Source organism: Staurois parvus, unplaced genomic scaffold (genome assembly GCF_062004578.1).
Source record: "Staurois parvus isolate SC_StPar_1 unplaced genomic scaffold, SC_StPar_1.0 ptg000052l, whole genome shotgun sequence".
Lineage (NCBI taxonomy): Eukaryota > Metazoa > Chordata > Amphibia > Anura > Ranidae > Staurois > Staurois parvus.
Window position 1 is genome coordinate 7865802 of NW_028317848.1, and position 13505 is coordinate 7879306.

General features: G+C 43.5%; 2 protein-coding genes across 3 annotated transcripts in view; both read left to right on the top strand.

Annotated features, from left to right (window-relative positions):
• Nucleotides 1-2812: 2812 nt before the first annotated feature.
• Nucleotides 2813-13505, top strand: part of RAD54B (RAD54 homolog B) — an 86425-nt gene continuing 75732 nt past the window's right edge. For both annotated transcript variants that reach the window (XM_089666847.1, XM_089666856.1), the window contains exons 1-3: nt 2813-2933; nt 5736-5875; nt 7444-7588. In XM_089666847.1, the coding sequence (XP_089522973.1) occupies nt 5747-5875; nt 7444-7588 (274 nt within the window). In that variant the 5' untranslated portion in view covers nt 2813-2933; nt 5736-5746. The remainder of the gene's footprint in view (nt 2934-5735; nt 5876-7443; nt 7589-13505) is intronic.
• Nucleotides 7457-13505, top strand: part of FSBP (fibrinogen silencer binding protein) — a 38637-nt gene continuing 32588 nt past the window's right edge. Inside the window, exon 1 of the mRNA XM_089666868.1 lies at nt 7457-7588. The gene's annotated coding sequence lies outside the window, so the exon portion shown is untranslated. The remainder of the gene's footprint in view (nt 7589-13505) is intronic.

Below are 13505 nucleotides of genomic sequence, written 5' to 3' on the forward strand. Positions count from 1 at the left end.
GGCTTGCTGGGCATTGAGGAGACCAAGGGACCTTACAAAAGGCTCTTGGGCATTGTGGAGGCCAAGGGACCTTGAGGAAGCCTTGCAGGCATTGTGGAGGAGGGGGCCCTTGGAATTTGAAGACTGCTGGGTATTACAGGCAAGAGGGTCTCAAGGACCTTGAGAAATGCTGCCAAGAATTGCAGAGGGGGGACGGGACCTTGTAAAGGTCTGGTGAACATTGCACAAGCATGGGCCCAGACACCTCAAGAAAGCCAGCTGTCAATTACAGAGGTTAGAGGACCTTAAGGAGCATTCTGCCCACTGACCGCCAGTGAAAGGAACATTCTGTCCTCTGACCACCAATGAAAGGAATATTCTTCCCACTGACCACCAATGAATAGAATATGCTGCCCACTGACCACCAATGAAAGGAGCATTCTGCCCACTGAACACCAATTGAAGGAATATTCTTCCCACTGACCACCAATGAATAGAATATGCTGCCCACTGACCACCAATGAAAGGAACATTCTGCCCACTGAACACCAATGAAAGCAATATTCTTCCCACTGACCACCAATGAATAGAATATGCTGCCCACTGACCACCAATGAAAGGAGCATTCTGCCCACTGAACACCAATGAAAGGAATATTCTTCCCACTGACCACCAATGAAAAGAACATGCTGCCCACTGACCAAAATGAAAGGAACATTCTGTCCACTGACCACCAATAAAAGCAGCATTCTGCCCACTGAATGTAAGGGGCATTCTGCCCAATGACCATTAATGTAAAGAGCATTCTGCCTACTAACTACCAAGGAAAAGAGCATTCTGCCCACTGACCAACAATATAAAGAGCATTCTGCCCACTGACCAACAATGTAAAGAGCATTCTGCCCAATGACCACCAATGAAATTACATTTTATTTTTATTACTGAAAATTATTTTGTTGTATAGAGCACCCCTGGATGTCAAATATGCTCAGTGCACCACGTCCTTTTTCTTTTATTTATTCTTATCACTATAGCTAAAGCTGGCTACACACAGATTGAATATTGTCAGTTCCCTGCTGAATCTGCTGAAATTCAAGCAGTGGATGACTCTGCAGGCACCACCCCTCTCGACAAACTTTGAGGATTGAAGGAGCCCAGCTGGAAACTGTCAGCTAAACAGTCTGCTTCTGTTGGAGATTCTGTATATAACCCTTCAGAAAACACTATGAACAGTCCACATGTGCTTTTCTCTGCTTTGCTGCAAGAAGGAAACAGGAAACTTTATTCAGAGAAAAGACATAGAGTTTTATCATAGAAGCAGCTACAACTTATAAACACTGCCATCTACTGGTTGAAGAATATATCTCTACTGAATGCTGATGTTGCTGTTGCACAAAATACATGACACACTGATTTCTAACAGCATCCAATCAGATGGCATCACTGTTTGGGTATTCTGAGAGCTGGGTCACTGGCTACTGGGAGATTTATCCATCTATGAAGCAGTTTAGCATGGATGAAGGAATCTGTTTTATTTAATTTGTTCATCCTACAGGCTGAACAAAAGAAATCTATGCATGTATGGCCAGCTTTAATGTTCTGGTGAGCTGTATATATAAACTCACCGGCCACTTTATTAGGTACACCTGTTCAATTGCTTGGTAACACAAATTTCTAATCATCCAATCACATGGCAGCAACCTAATGCATTTAAGCATCTAGATGTGGTGAAGACAACTTGCTGAACTTCAAACCGAGCATCAGAATGGGGAATAAAGGGGATTTAAGTGACTTTGAACGTGGCATGGTTGTTGGTGCCAGGCGGGTTGGTCTGAATATTTAAAAAACTGCTGATATGCTGGGATTTTCACTCACAGCCATCTCTAGGGTTTACAGAGAATGGTCCGAAAAAGAGAAAATATCCAGTGAGCAGCAGTTGTGTGGACAAAAATGCCTTGTTGATGTCAGAGGAGAATGGGCAGACTGATTTGGGATGATAGAAAGGCAACAGTAACTCAAATAACCACATGTTACAACCAAGATATGCAGAATACCATCTCTGAACGCACATGTCGAACCTTGAAGTAGATGGGCTACAGCAGCAGAAGACCACACCGTTTGCCACTCCTGTCAGCTAAGAACGGGTAACGGAGGCTACAATTCACACAGGATCACCAAAATTGGACAATAGAAGATTGGAAAAACGTTGCCTGGTTTAAGTCTTGATTTCAGCTGTGACATTCAGTTGGTAGGGTCAGAATTTTGTGTAAACAACATGAAAGCATGGATCCATCTTGCCTTGTATCAACGGTTCATGGATGTGCAGCCGACAAATCTGCAGCAACTGCGTGATGCTATCGTATCAATATGGACCGAACTCTCTGAGGAATGATTCCAACATCTTGTTGAATTTATGCCATGAAGAATGAAGGCAGTTCTGAAGGCAAAAGGCCGGTGGTGTGCGCGAGAGAGAGAGTGTATGTCTATATATATATAAAATGTGTGTCTATATAAGGGTTCCTTTGTGTTAAAAGGATCAAGGAAGGCTGATGTGCAGTCTGGAGGGGATTTACTAAAATTAAATCTGACAGCATTTGGAACAATTGTGGCAACGTATCTGCTTCTAGCTTCAGCTTGTTCAATTTTGAAAAATTAAAGCTAGAAGCTGATTGGCTGTCATGTGCAACTACTCCAAATTCTGGCCTCTTCAAATTCTTTACTGTTTTATGTTGATACTGACTCAACAAAAATGGTCGCCGGAGCCCTATGCTGCAGACACTTCCGGGCTGTTGTATGAATACTATTCCCCCCTAGTGCCTGGTTTGGTGTATCACATGACCTCCCCGCTCACTGTTCTTTCTGTATGAAGTACTAAGCGAGCTACATAGTGATTTTACCGCCATCACATGAGAGCGTGATATGACAGACACAGCAGGAGCAGGGAACACTGACAGGTACAGTAGAACTAGGAGATGGGGGCACTGGCATGCTTTCCATGTGATAGGAGCAGCACACACTCAGGGTAGTTGCAGGATGTCTCCTCTTCACTGTCTGTCCTATTCAGGTGATTGTAGAAGTTGTGGCAGAGTTCTGTCATCACTTCTCTCACAAGGTGACAACCTGCTCCCTGTACAGGAAGGGGGTGGAGGGGTCAGCCCCCAGTGAGATCAGATCGCTGTGACACCTTAACCACTTGCTTACTGGGCACTTTCACCCCCGTCCTGCCCAGGCCAATTTTCAGCTTTCAGTGCTGTTGCACTTTGAATGACAGTTGCTCAGTCATGCATCACTGTACCCATATGAAATTATCATTTTTTTGAGATAGAGCTTTCTTTTGGTGATATTCACAACTGGATTTTTTATTTTTTGCTAAACAAATGAAAAAAACACAAAACAAATTTCTTAGTTTCATTTATAAAGTTCTGCAAATAAGTAATTTTTCTTCTTTACTGATGAGGCGGCACTGGTGAGGCTGCACTGATAGGCGGCACCAATGGGCACTGATTGCACTGCACTAATCATCAGTGCCCTGATTATCAGTGTAAATGTGTGCTGTCATGATTGCTGGTTATTGGCTTTTCTTTCCTCACACAGTTCGGAAAGGAATTGCAGATAACCAGCGTTTTTTTTTACATGTGATCAGCTGGGATTGGACACAGCTGATCACAGGGTAAAGGGCTTCTGTGATTGGCCCTTTACTTTGATCTGTAATCAGCTGTGTCCAAACAAAGGACAGAGTGATCACAGAGCGTGCCCAAGGGGGCGCACTGGAGGTGTGTTCTGGGAGGATGTCTGTAGACGGCCTCTTAGAACAAGAGAACCACCCTGTAGCCATCTTTAAGCAATGGTGCGGTAATGAAGTGGTTAAAGTGGCCCTCCACACCTACTTTCAAGCCCATCCCCTTCTTTCACTCAGTTGGAACTCTTTTGCGGTTTTTCTTTGCTTTTTTGAGGGGACCCTCCACACACTTCCTGGATTCTCATTTGGTTGAGAAGAACATATGCAGCTGCTTGCAACCTCAGCTTACTCCACAGGGAATGCGCTGTAGGATGTCATTAGGGGACCAGCAGTCTCTTCCCGGTTCTTGCAGCCATGACACATGTGCGTCACCAAAGAGGCTGGTTGCAAGAACCAGAAGAGACAGCCGGCTCCAGATGACATCAGAGAAGAAGATGGCTGCTCAGAAGTGAGTGAGCTTTGGCAGATTCCTACATAACACCACTGGATTCAACCGGTATGTGAACATGTTTTCTGTGGACAACCTAGCGAAAAAGGGAAGGTTGGGGGAGAAGTTTCTCTTTAGGCCCATTCACACCAGATACAGTGGGATGCATTTTTGATTGCACTCCAACTGCATAGACAGTCCAACATCTAGCCTATCCTATGGGCATAGTTCACACTCTTGCAGTACAGTGAAAAAAGTACAGCGAACTGCATTTTTTTGCACTGCAAACTCACAGGAATGCTCAAAGGAAAAGCAAACTTAGGAAAAATGTGCATCAAATGCAGTAATGCACCTCACTCTGCATGCAAAAAAACGCAGTAAATACTCAGTTTCTGCTGTGAATGGGCCCTTAAAGCATATCTAATTTCAAGGGAAAAAAATGATAGTATTTCAGCCTACTGATCCTTAGATGTGGTGGCTGCTACCCTTTTTCTATTTTTACTTTTGTCACTTTATTTTAACATGGTAATTTTGCCATTGACACACTTCCTGTCCCAGGGTGATAACTGTATTGAGCAGTGTTGTCACCCTAGAACAGTGGTCTCCAAACTGCGTGCTGGGGGCCAGATGGGGCCCTTTGCTTGCCTTTATCTGATTCATGGGGCACTTTTCCTCCTAATGTTATGAGACACTATTCTGCCAACTGACATCAGCAACAGGGCACCACTGACACCTCACCCACTGACACGAACGATGGAGCACTATTCCTCCCAATGATACCAACGATGGAGCACTATTCCTCCCAATGATACCAACGAGGGGGCACTATTTCTCCACCAAGACCAAACGTGGTCATGATTACTTATGTTGATGCCGGGAAAATTTCCACTCCCGCTGGCCACAGTATGCTTCCCCCCCCCCAAAGTCTGCAGGAGAATAAACTGTCCCTTTGTTTAAAAAGTTTGGAGCCCCCAAACAAAGAACAAGGAGTGTGTTAAGACTACATAACTCAACCCTCTCTTCTCCACAACGGGGGGAAGTGTTTTGTAGTCCACGCTAGCAGGGAACAATGCTGACTGATAACAGCACAGAGGCAGAGTACAGAGAGAGTACAACAAGTTATCAGCTCACACAATTGCTGGCTGTATTGACAACTGCTGAACAGTTATAAAACGCATTCAGTGGAATATATAACAGACCAAAGGGGGAGCAAATGGGGACATTTCTTATTAGAGAATTTTGAATTTTTTTTTTAAAGGAGCCCTGTAAATACAGAACTGCCAGGGCTGGTATTGCTGACCATATTCTGAAAACACCAGTTGCCTGGCCTGAATCCTTACTACTTTATATTACAGACCCAAAATAAGTATGCACCTGATATCATCAAAGTCAGAATACCTGATCTGCATACTTTTTCCAGGCCTGTTACTCAAAAAGCTATGAAACAGAGAATGAACATGATGGCCAGGAACCTGCATTTTCAGAAGAAAATCAGCAGTTGCAATCCCTTTTATTTTTGTTGTGACAGGTGTTCTTCAATCTGTCAGTTTACACAGATTATACTTACATTGGTTCCCTCTCTTACTTTAGGTGAACACAAAATGAGAAGATCAGCAGCTCCAAGTCGGCAGTTGTTGGGGAATCCTGCAAAAAAGCCTTGTTTTACACCACCCATTAAACATAACTCCTTCTCCAATAAGACAACAGATAGCTTGACTACATTGCTAAAGGTAAAAATATGTTATATGCATGTGCATTCTTAAAACATGTCAGAATTAATAGATTGAACTCAAGAAGGACTGTTTTTTGATAAATGGTCATGAGTCAGTGGGCTGTGCAAGCAACAAGTTTTTTTGTTTTTTTTTTAACCTGAAAAGGAGCCATAAAGGCTAATTCCACCTTTCATGCCACATTCATGTTACACCCATATTTAGGGTGCAACATGGTGCCATTCCACAGCTCTTCACCATTAAAGAATACATTTGCCTTTACAAAAAAAAAAGATAAATGTAAATTTTTTTGCAGGTAAAAAAATGCATTTTTTTTTAGGAGCATGTGAAACATTGCACCCACTTATAGCAGATTGTGGGTGTAATGCCATGGTCCTGCAGACTGTCTGTTTGTGCAGCTGTCTGCCTGTATCTCTGATACGGACAAGCAGTTACTAAATGACAGGAAGCTCAATGAACTACCTAGAGCGCTCAACAGTGTGGGTGGGGGGGGGGGGGGGGGTTAGATGCTGAAAGGTGATCTTATCCTTTAAACCACCACAAAAGAGGGTTTTCAAGGGAACACAAGTTCACTGACGTCACCACACTTGTAGTCTGTTTATTCCTTCCTCCAGCTTCATAATCGAAGGTCCGTATTTCCATATGGATCTGGGGCTGGAGGAATAGCCTGCAAGAGCCTTTGCATTGAAACCATGATCCATTGATTGTGCTTGCAATGCTTTTTCAGGCTCCAGTGCAAAAAAAAGCACATATTTTCTTTTTGCAACATGGGTGCATTTATTAACTTTTTAGACCACTGTAACAGTACTGTGCTCTTGGGATCGCTTATCATGCAATCTCTTCTATGGGCCCTGGCCAATGGAAACTATAGTCTGCCTGGAGCAGCCAACCTGCACACTGACACACAGCTGGCTGAAATGTTGGAAAGGGGACAGGTCCTCTTGGGAAGGGGGGAGGGCACCACACCCCCCTCCCTTTCACTGTTACATGACAGCCAGAAAACAGCTGATCAAAACAATAACAAGCTTATTCATACCTCCAAATAGACAAAGTAGTTGATTTGCTTTTGTATTCCAATTGACTTATATTGGGGGAGAAGGAATCTTGAACTAAAAGCCTGTCAACAGAGGCCTTAAATTTTGCCAATCTGACACTTACATGAAAACTTGTCTAAAGAAAAAAAGCTTTCAGAATTGATTTGAATGAGTTTAGAGATGATGACTCTCTGATGTTCTTTGGAAGTGAATTCCAGAGTTTTGGGGCATAGCAGGAAAAGGCTCTGTCTCCCATTGAGTGTAGGTGAGTAGGACACACACACAGAAGACCAGAATTTGAGGAGTGAAGGTCACGAGGAAGGAGTAAGTTGCTAAACGTTCAGAGAGATAATGGGGTGCCAAGCCATTAAGAGCTTTATAGGTGAGCAAGAGGATCTTAAAGTCTATGCGAAACCTGACAGGTAGCCAGTGCAAGGACTGTAAGATAGGGGTAATATGGTAATTTGTACCAGACCTAGTTAGGATTCTGACTAGTAATCAAAAAATAATCAATTCATTTTGTTTTTGTTAAAGCCCAAGGTTGACAATGTGCCTTCTGAAGTCCATGCAAGAACCTGTGGTGTAGATGCAGATTCCAAAGCAGTCGAACTTTCAGTGTCCAAAGACCAGCTGTGCAGGCCTGCTGTAACTGCTGTTGCAAAGTTTAGACCACTAACAGGTATGATCGGCATTGATAGTCTTACCAGTTCTTAGAGTGATTTGTGTGACAGACTTACTCTCTTCAGCAGTTGTAGTTCCCTTCCACAAAGTGTATCTAAACCTAAGAACAAAAATTAAATACACTATATTGCAAAAGTATTGGCACACCCCTCCAAATCATTGGATTCCGGTGTTCCAGTCACCTCCATGGCCACAGGTGTATAGAATCAAACACCTAGGGATGCAGACTGCTTCTACAAACATTTGTGAAAGAATGGGTCGCTCTCAGGAGCTCAGTGAATTCAAGAATGGTACCGTGATAGGTTGTCACCTGTGCAATAAGTCTATCCATGAAATTTCCTTGCTACTAAATATTCCACGGTCAACTGTTAGTGGTATTATAACAAAGTGGAAGCAACTGGGAACAGCAGCAACTCAGCCATGAAGTGGTAGGCCACGTAAAATGACAGAACGGGGTCAGCGCATGCTGAAGCACACAGTGCGCAGAAATTGCCAACTGTCTGCAGAGTCAATAGCTAAAGACCTCCAAACGTCATGTGGCCTTCAGATTAGCACAACAGTGCATAGAGAGCTTCATGGAATGGGTTTCCATGGCTGAGCAGCTGCATCCAAGCCTTATATCACCAAGTGCAATGCAAAGCGTCAGATGCAGTGGTGCAAAGCACGCCGCCACTGGACTCTAGAGCAGTGGAGACATTTTCTCTGGAGTGACGAATCACACTTCTCTGTCTGGCAGTCCAATGGACGTGTCTGGGTTTGGCGGTTGCCAGGAGAACGGTACTTGCCTGACTGCATTGTGCCAAGTGTAAAGTTTGGTGGAGGGGGGATTATGGTGTGGGGTTGTTTTTCAGGGGTTGGGCTTGGCCCGTTAGTTCCAGTGAAGGGAACTCTTAAGACATCAGCATACCAAGACATTTTGGACAATTTCATGCTCCCAACTTTGTGGGAACAGTTTGTGGATGACCCCTTCCTGTTCCAACATGACTGCGCACCAGTGCACAACGCAAGGTCCATAAAGACATGGATGAGCGAGTTTGGGATGGAGGAATTTGACTGGCCTGCACAGAGTCCTGACCTCAACACCTTTGGGATGAATTAGAGCGGAGACTGCGAGCCAGGCCTTCTCGTCTGACATCAATGCCTGACCTCACAAATGCGCTTCTGGAAGAATGGTCAAACATTCCCATAGACACACTCCTAAACCTTGTGGACAGCCTTCCCAGAAGAGTTGAAGCTCTTATAGCTGCAAAGGGTGGGCCAACTCAGTATTGAACCCTACGGACTAAGACTGGAATACAATTAAAGTACATATGCTTGTAAAGGCAGGCGTCCCAATACTTTTGCAATATAGTGTATATTGCTGCTTACCAGTCCTTAAATGTGGTGGCTGCATTAGTTTTAATTTTCTGGCAAGTACAGAAAATGCATTTTTTATCTTGCACACAATTGGGTATACTTTTAAAGTGAAGTTTTACCACATTTGCCAAACTCTGGGGGAAATTTCCTTGCAAAGTGAACAACCTATATTCCTTTAGTAAATCAAACCCTTTGTTTCTATACAGAATATTTGTAATTCCCTATGTACTTGTCAGCCCCCTTGGAATATTATTGGAAAAAAGGGGAACATCAGTTAAAAAAAAATAAAATAAAAGTCAGCAGCTATGAATATTGTAGGTGCTAATTTTAATACACTGCTCAAAAAAATGAAAGGAACACTTTTTAATCAGAGTATAGCATCAAGTCAGTTAAACTCCTGAGATATTGATCTGGTCAGTTAAGTAGCAGAGGGGGTTGTTAATCAGTTTCAGCTGCTTTGGTGTTAATGAAATTAACAACAGATGTACTAGATAGGCAACAATGAGACGACCCCCAAAACAGGAATGGTTTTACAGGTGGAAGCCACGGACATTTTTTTTTTTCCTGCTCACCTTTTCTGACTGATTTTCACTAGTTTTGCATTTGACTATTGTTAGTGGTAGCTTGAGGCGATACATGGACACTGCAGAGGTTGCACAGGCAGTCCAACTCCTCGAGGATGGCACATCAATACGTGCCATTACCAGAAGGTTTGCGGTGTCTCCCAGCAAAGTCTCAAGAGCATGGAGGAGATTTCAGGAGACAGGCAGTTACTCTAGGAGAGCTGAACAGGGCCGCAGAAGGTCCTTAACCCATCAGCAGGACTGGTATCTGCTCCTTTATGCAAGGAGGAACAGGATGAGCACTGACAGAGCCCTTCAAAATGACCTCCAGCAGGCCACTGCTATGAATGTCTCTGACCAAACAATCAGAAACAGACTTCATGATGGTGGGCTGAGGGCCCGACGACCTCAATTGGGCCCTGTGCTCACTTCCCAGCACCATAGAGCTTGGTTGGCATTTGCCACTGAACACCAGAATTGGCAGGTCCGCCACTGGCGCCCTGTGCTTTTTACAGATGAGAGCAGGTTTTCCCTGAGAACATGTGACAGACGTGAAAGGGTCTGGAGAAGCCGTGGAGAACGTTATGCTGCCTGTAACATTGTTCAGCATGACCATTTTGGTGGAGGGTCAGTGATGGTCTGGGGAGGCATATCCATGGAGGGACGTACAGACCTCTACAGGCTAGACAATGGCACCCTGACCCTGGTATTGGGATGAAATCCTTGGACCCATTGTCAGATCCTATGCTGGTGCATTGGGTCCTGCGTTCCTCCTGGTGCACAACAATGCCCGACCTCATGTAGTGAGAGTATGCAGGCAGTTCCTGGAGGATGAAGTAATTGATACCATTGAATGGCCCCCACGCTCGCCTGAGCTAAATCCAATAGAACAACTCTAGGATATCATGTTTTGGTCCACTTGACACCGCCAGGTTGCACCTCAGACTGTCAAGGAGCTCAGTGATGCCCTGGTCCAGATCTGGGAGGAAATACCCCAGGACACCATCTGTTGTCTCACTAGGAGCATGCCCTGACATTGTCAGGCATGCATACAAGCACATGGGGGTCATACAAACTACTGAAAACCATTTTGAGTTGCTGCAATGAAATTTCAGCAAAATGGACTAGCCTGCTGCATAATTTTTTCACTTTGATTTTTGGGGTGTCTTTGAATTCAGTCCTCTGTAGGCTAATAATTTTAATTTCCATCAAATGATGGGGCATCCTTACATTCCTAACACATTACCCAGTCCATATCAATATAGATATCCACAATTTTATTTTTCCCCATTAAGATCTGATGTGTTTTCAAAGTGTTCCTTTTTTTGAGCAGTTTTGACACTTACCAGTCCAGCAACTCACTGCTGTCTTCACCGGGGCTGGTTCTGTTCCAGTCTTCAGGTCCTTGGCACTGCCAGCTTGACTGTGGGAAGCTGGCTGTGACTTCCTCCTGATTCTTCACAGCCAGCTCCCCACTGTGCATGTACAAGACGCGCTGTGCATTCTGAATGATTTTGCAGTCTCCTGGGACAGATGACATGTCCCATGAGTTTGCGGATGTTTAGGGCCAAGCCGATCAGAAGTGGAAGCAAGTTCCTGCCAGAGAGTAGGTAGTCGCTCCCTAAAAAAGAAAAAGAAAAAAAAAAGGAAGGGGGGAGGAGGAAGATTGGTGGAACTTCCTTTTGCATATGAATTTAGTTTTAAAGTGAAACTTTAGCTAAAATACTAAAAATGGCCGAACAGGCAGGGATTTTAATGCAAAAGAGAAATGCTTTGTCACTTCTCCATTAAAGTTACTTACCTGCTTCTCCACCCCTGCACAGTGAGCCATGCATGCGCAGTTTACTGTACAAATTTGGCAATGCAAATCTGAGTGACCCCCATCCCTGCCCAGCCAATGACTGCGGCCGACAATCAAAACCCGGCCGCTCAAAGATATCAGAGGCTGGAAAGGGAGCATAAGGACGTTGCATCTCTGGAACTGAGATGAGTAAAGTTCTGCTTTAAGGGTGAATTCACACCACAATGCAGAGCAGCCGGAAAGATTCAACGCTCCATCCCTTGCTGTGTTGCTGGCTGCGCTAGAGGACAATGTGGTGCGCCATTCAGTTCATCACACGACTCCCTTTTTTTTGTACAAGCCTTTTTTGAAGTGTACAATGTCCCTAACGTTGCAGTGCGATTCAGCCTGGTGCGCTGTGATAAAATGCAGCAGTCTGCATTTTACCGTAGCACGTTGCAACACAGCGCTAGATGGCCTTGCAGTGGGAATGGGACACATATATGTCTCTACAGTGACAGTCATTTTACCAAGCGGTAAAACGTCTGTCATCGAATATAGTGGGAACTGGCTCTAAGTAAAACATCTATTTAAAAAAAGACATGTTTGAAGGCTCTGTCCTCTGCAGTGAGGGTTTGTACCACTGATGGCACAAGCTCCACAGTTTGGGAAACACTGATGTGTGGATTTGTACGCAAAAGCATATTTATTTCATGTTTATGCTGTGTTGATTGCATGTTGTACAGTACTGTATGTGCATTTGCATGCAATAGTACTTGATGCTTACAATTCAGCTTTGCATAAATGTGTCGTGTAGAAAATCAAGTATAGACATTCCATTTGTGTATCCATGTTTACAGTGTTGTTATTCATTTTTGCAATGTTTTGTATGTTGCTCCAAATTAAAAAACAGATTAGACAGGACCTCTTACTGACTAGAGAGTCTCGTTAATCTTTTATTTTGTGCTTGATAAAATATACTTTGTTGTGTGTAAGAGTCCTAATCAGAAATTGACTTGTTTCAAAAGGTTTGAATTATGTTTGTGTGATTGTTTACTTTATATGTCTACAGTACTTTTACAGAAGTAGACTAATGCAGAATGTAGGAGCCATTAGGGCCAATCTAGGCAGTTTTAAGTTGCCAGAGAACATGTGTTTTCACTAACGTTGAAAGAGAAGGCAGCAGCTGTAATTTGTTAAGCTCCTAGAATTTGTCCATCCCTGGTGTTCAATGTAAAGTAAACAGTCACAGGTTTGCTTAATAAATGCAATAACCTTACCCTGCGATGGTTTGGGGGCTACTATTCATCTAACTACATTAATCTACAGGGATGTATCACTAAATATCACTCTTTAAACAAATGAATTGGACACATGTCAGAATTAACAAATCATTCATTTATTTTGAGTTGATATGGATTCTCTTATGCGATTAACAGCCTAGGCTAGAAGCACAGGGTTGCTGATTGCCAAGAACATTTTGGGTGATTAGTTTGCAGAATTGGTGGAGTTACAGCTGGATAACAAAATAGGTTTATAATACCTACCATCATTTTTCATGGAGTGTATCCATGGCCACATGACAATGACTTTACATTGCCCCTTAAACCCCATAGTACCTGTCACAAATACTGTAAATCCTTCCTTTTTATGCCCAGCATCATTTTTGTAACTATTGTCTGGTCATAACAGGGTAGGGGTAATATTCTGCCATGCTTACACATCAAAAAAGAGAAATGATGGTAGGTTTGAAATTATTTTCCATTTCCTAGTGAGCAGTGAGACGTTGAAAATAACTAGACAAATCAAAGAGGGATAAATGGGAAAATGTTCATTCGGCATAGAAGCAGACCCAATCTTCCTCCCAAAGTCACCCATAGTACAGTGTACAAACCAAGCCTTTAACCCTACAAGCTGCTAGAATGGCTTTCATGATCCAGGAAGCATGAATTTGGAAGAAGGTGCAAGTGACCAATCCTGTACAGACAAACTGATGATTTGTACATCTCCAGGTTTATGCAGTTTGGATATAGATCCTTGAGGCTTGGGACACATCAACAGTATCTAGACTTCCTGAAGAGATGTAGTTGAAGGCAGTCTCAGGAGAGAGCCGCTTTAGTTACATCCTAGGGATTTGGATGAAGCACAGTGTGGTCTTGGAAGAAAGTTAGGAAAAGGTCCCATCCAACCTAAAATGGAAAATTCTGAAGCTGAAT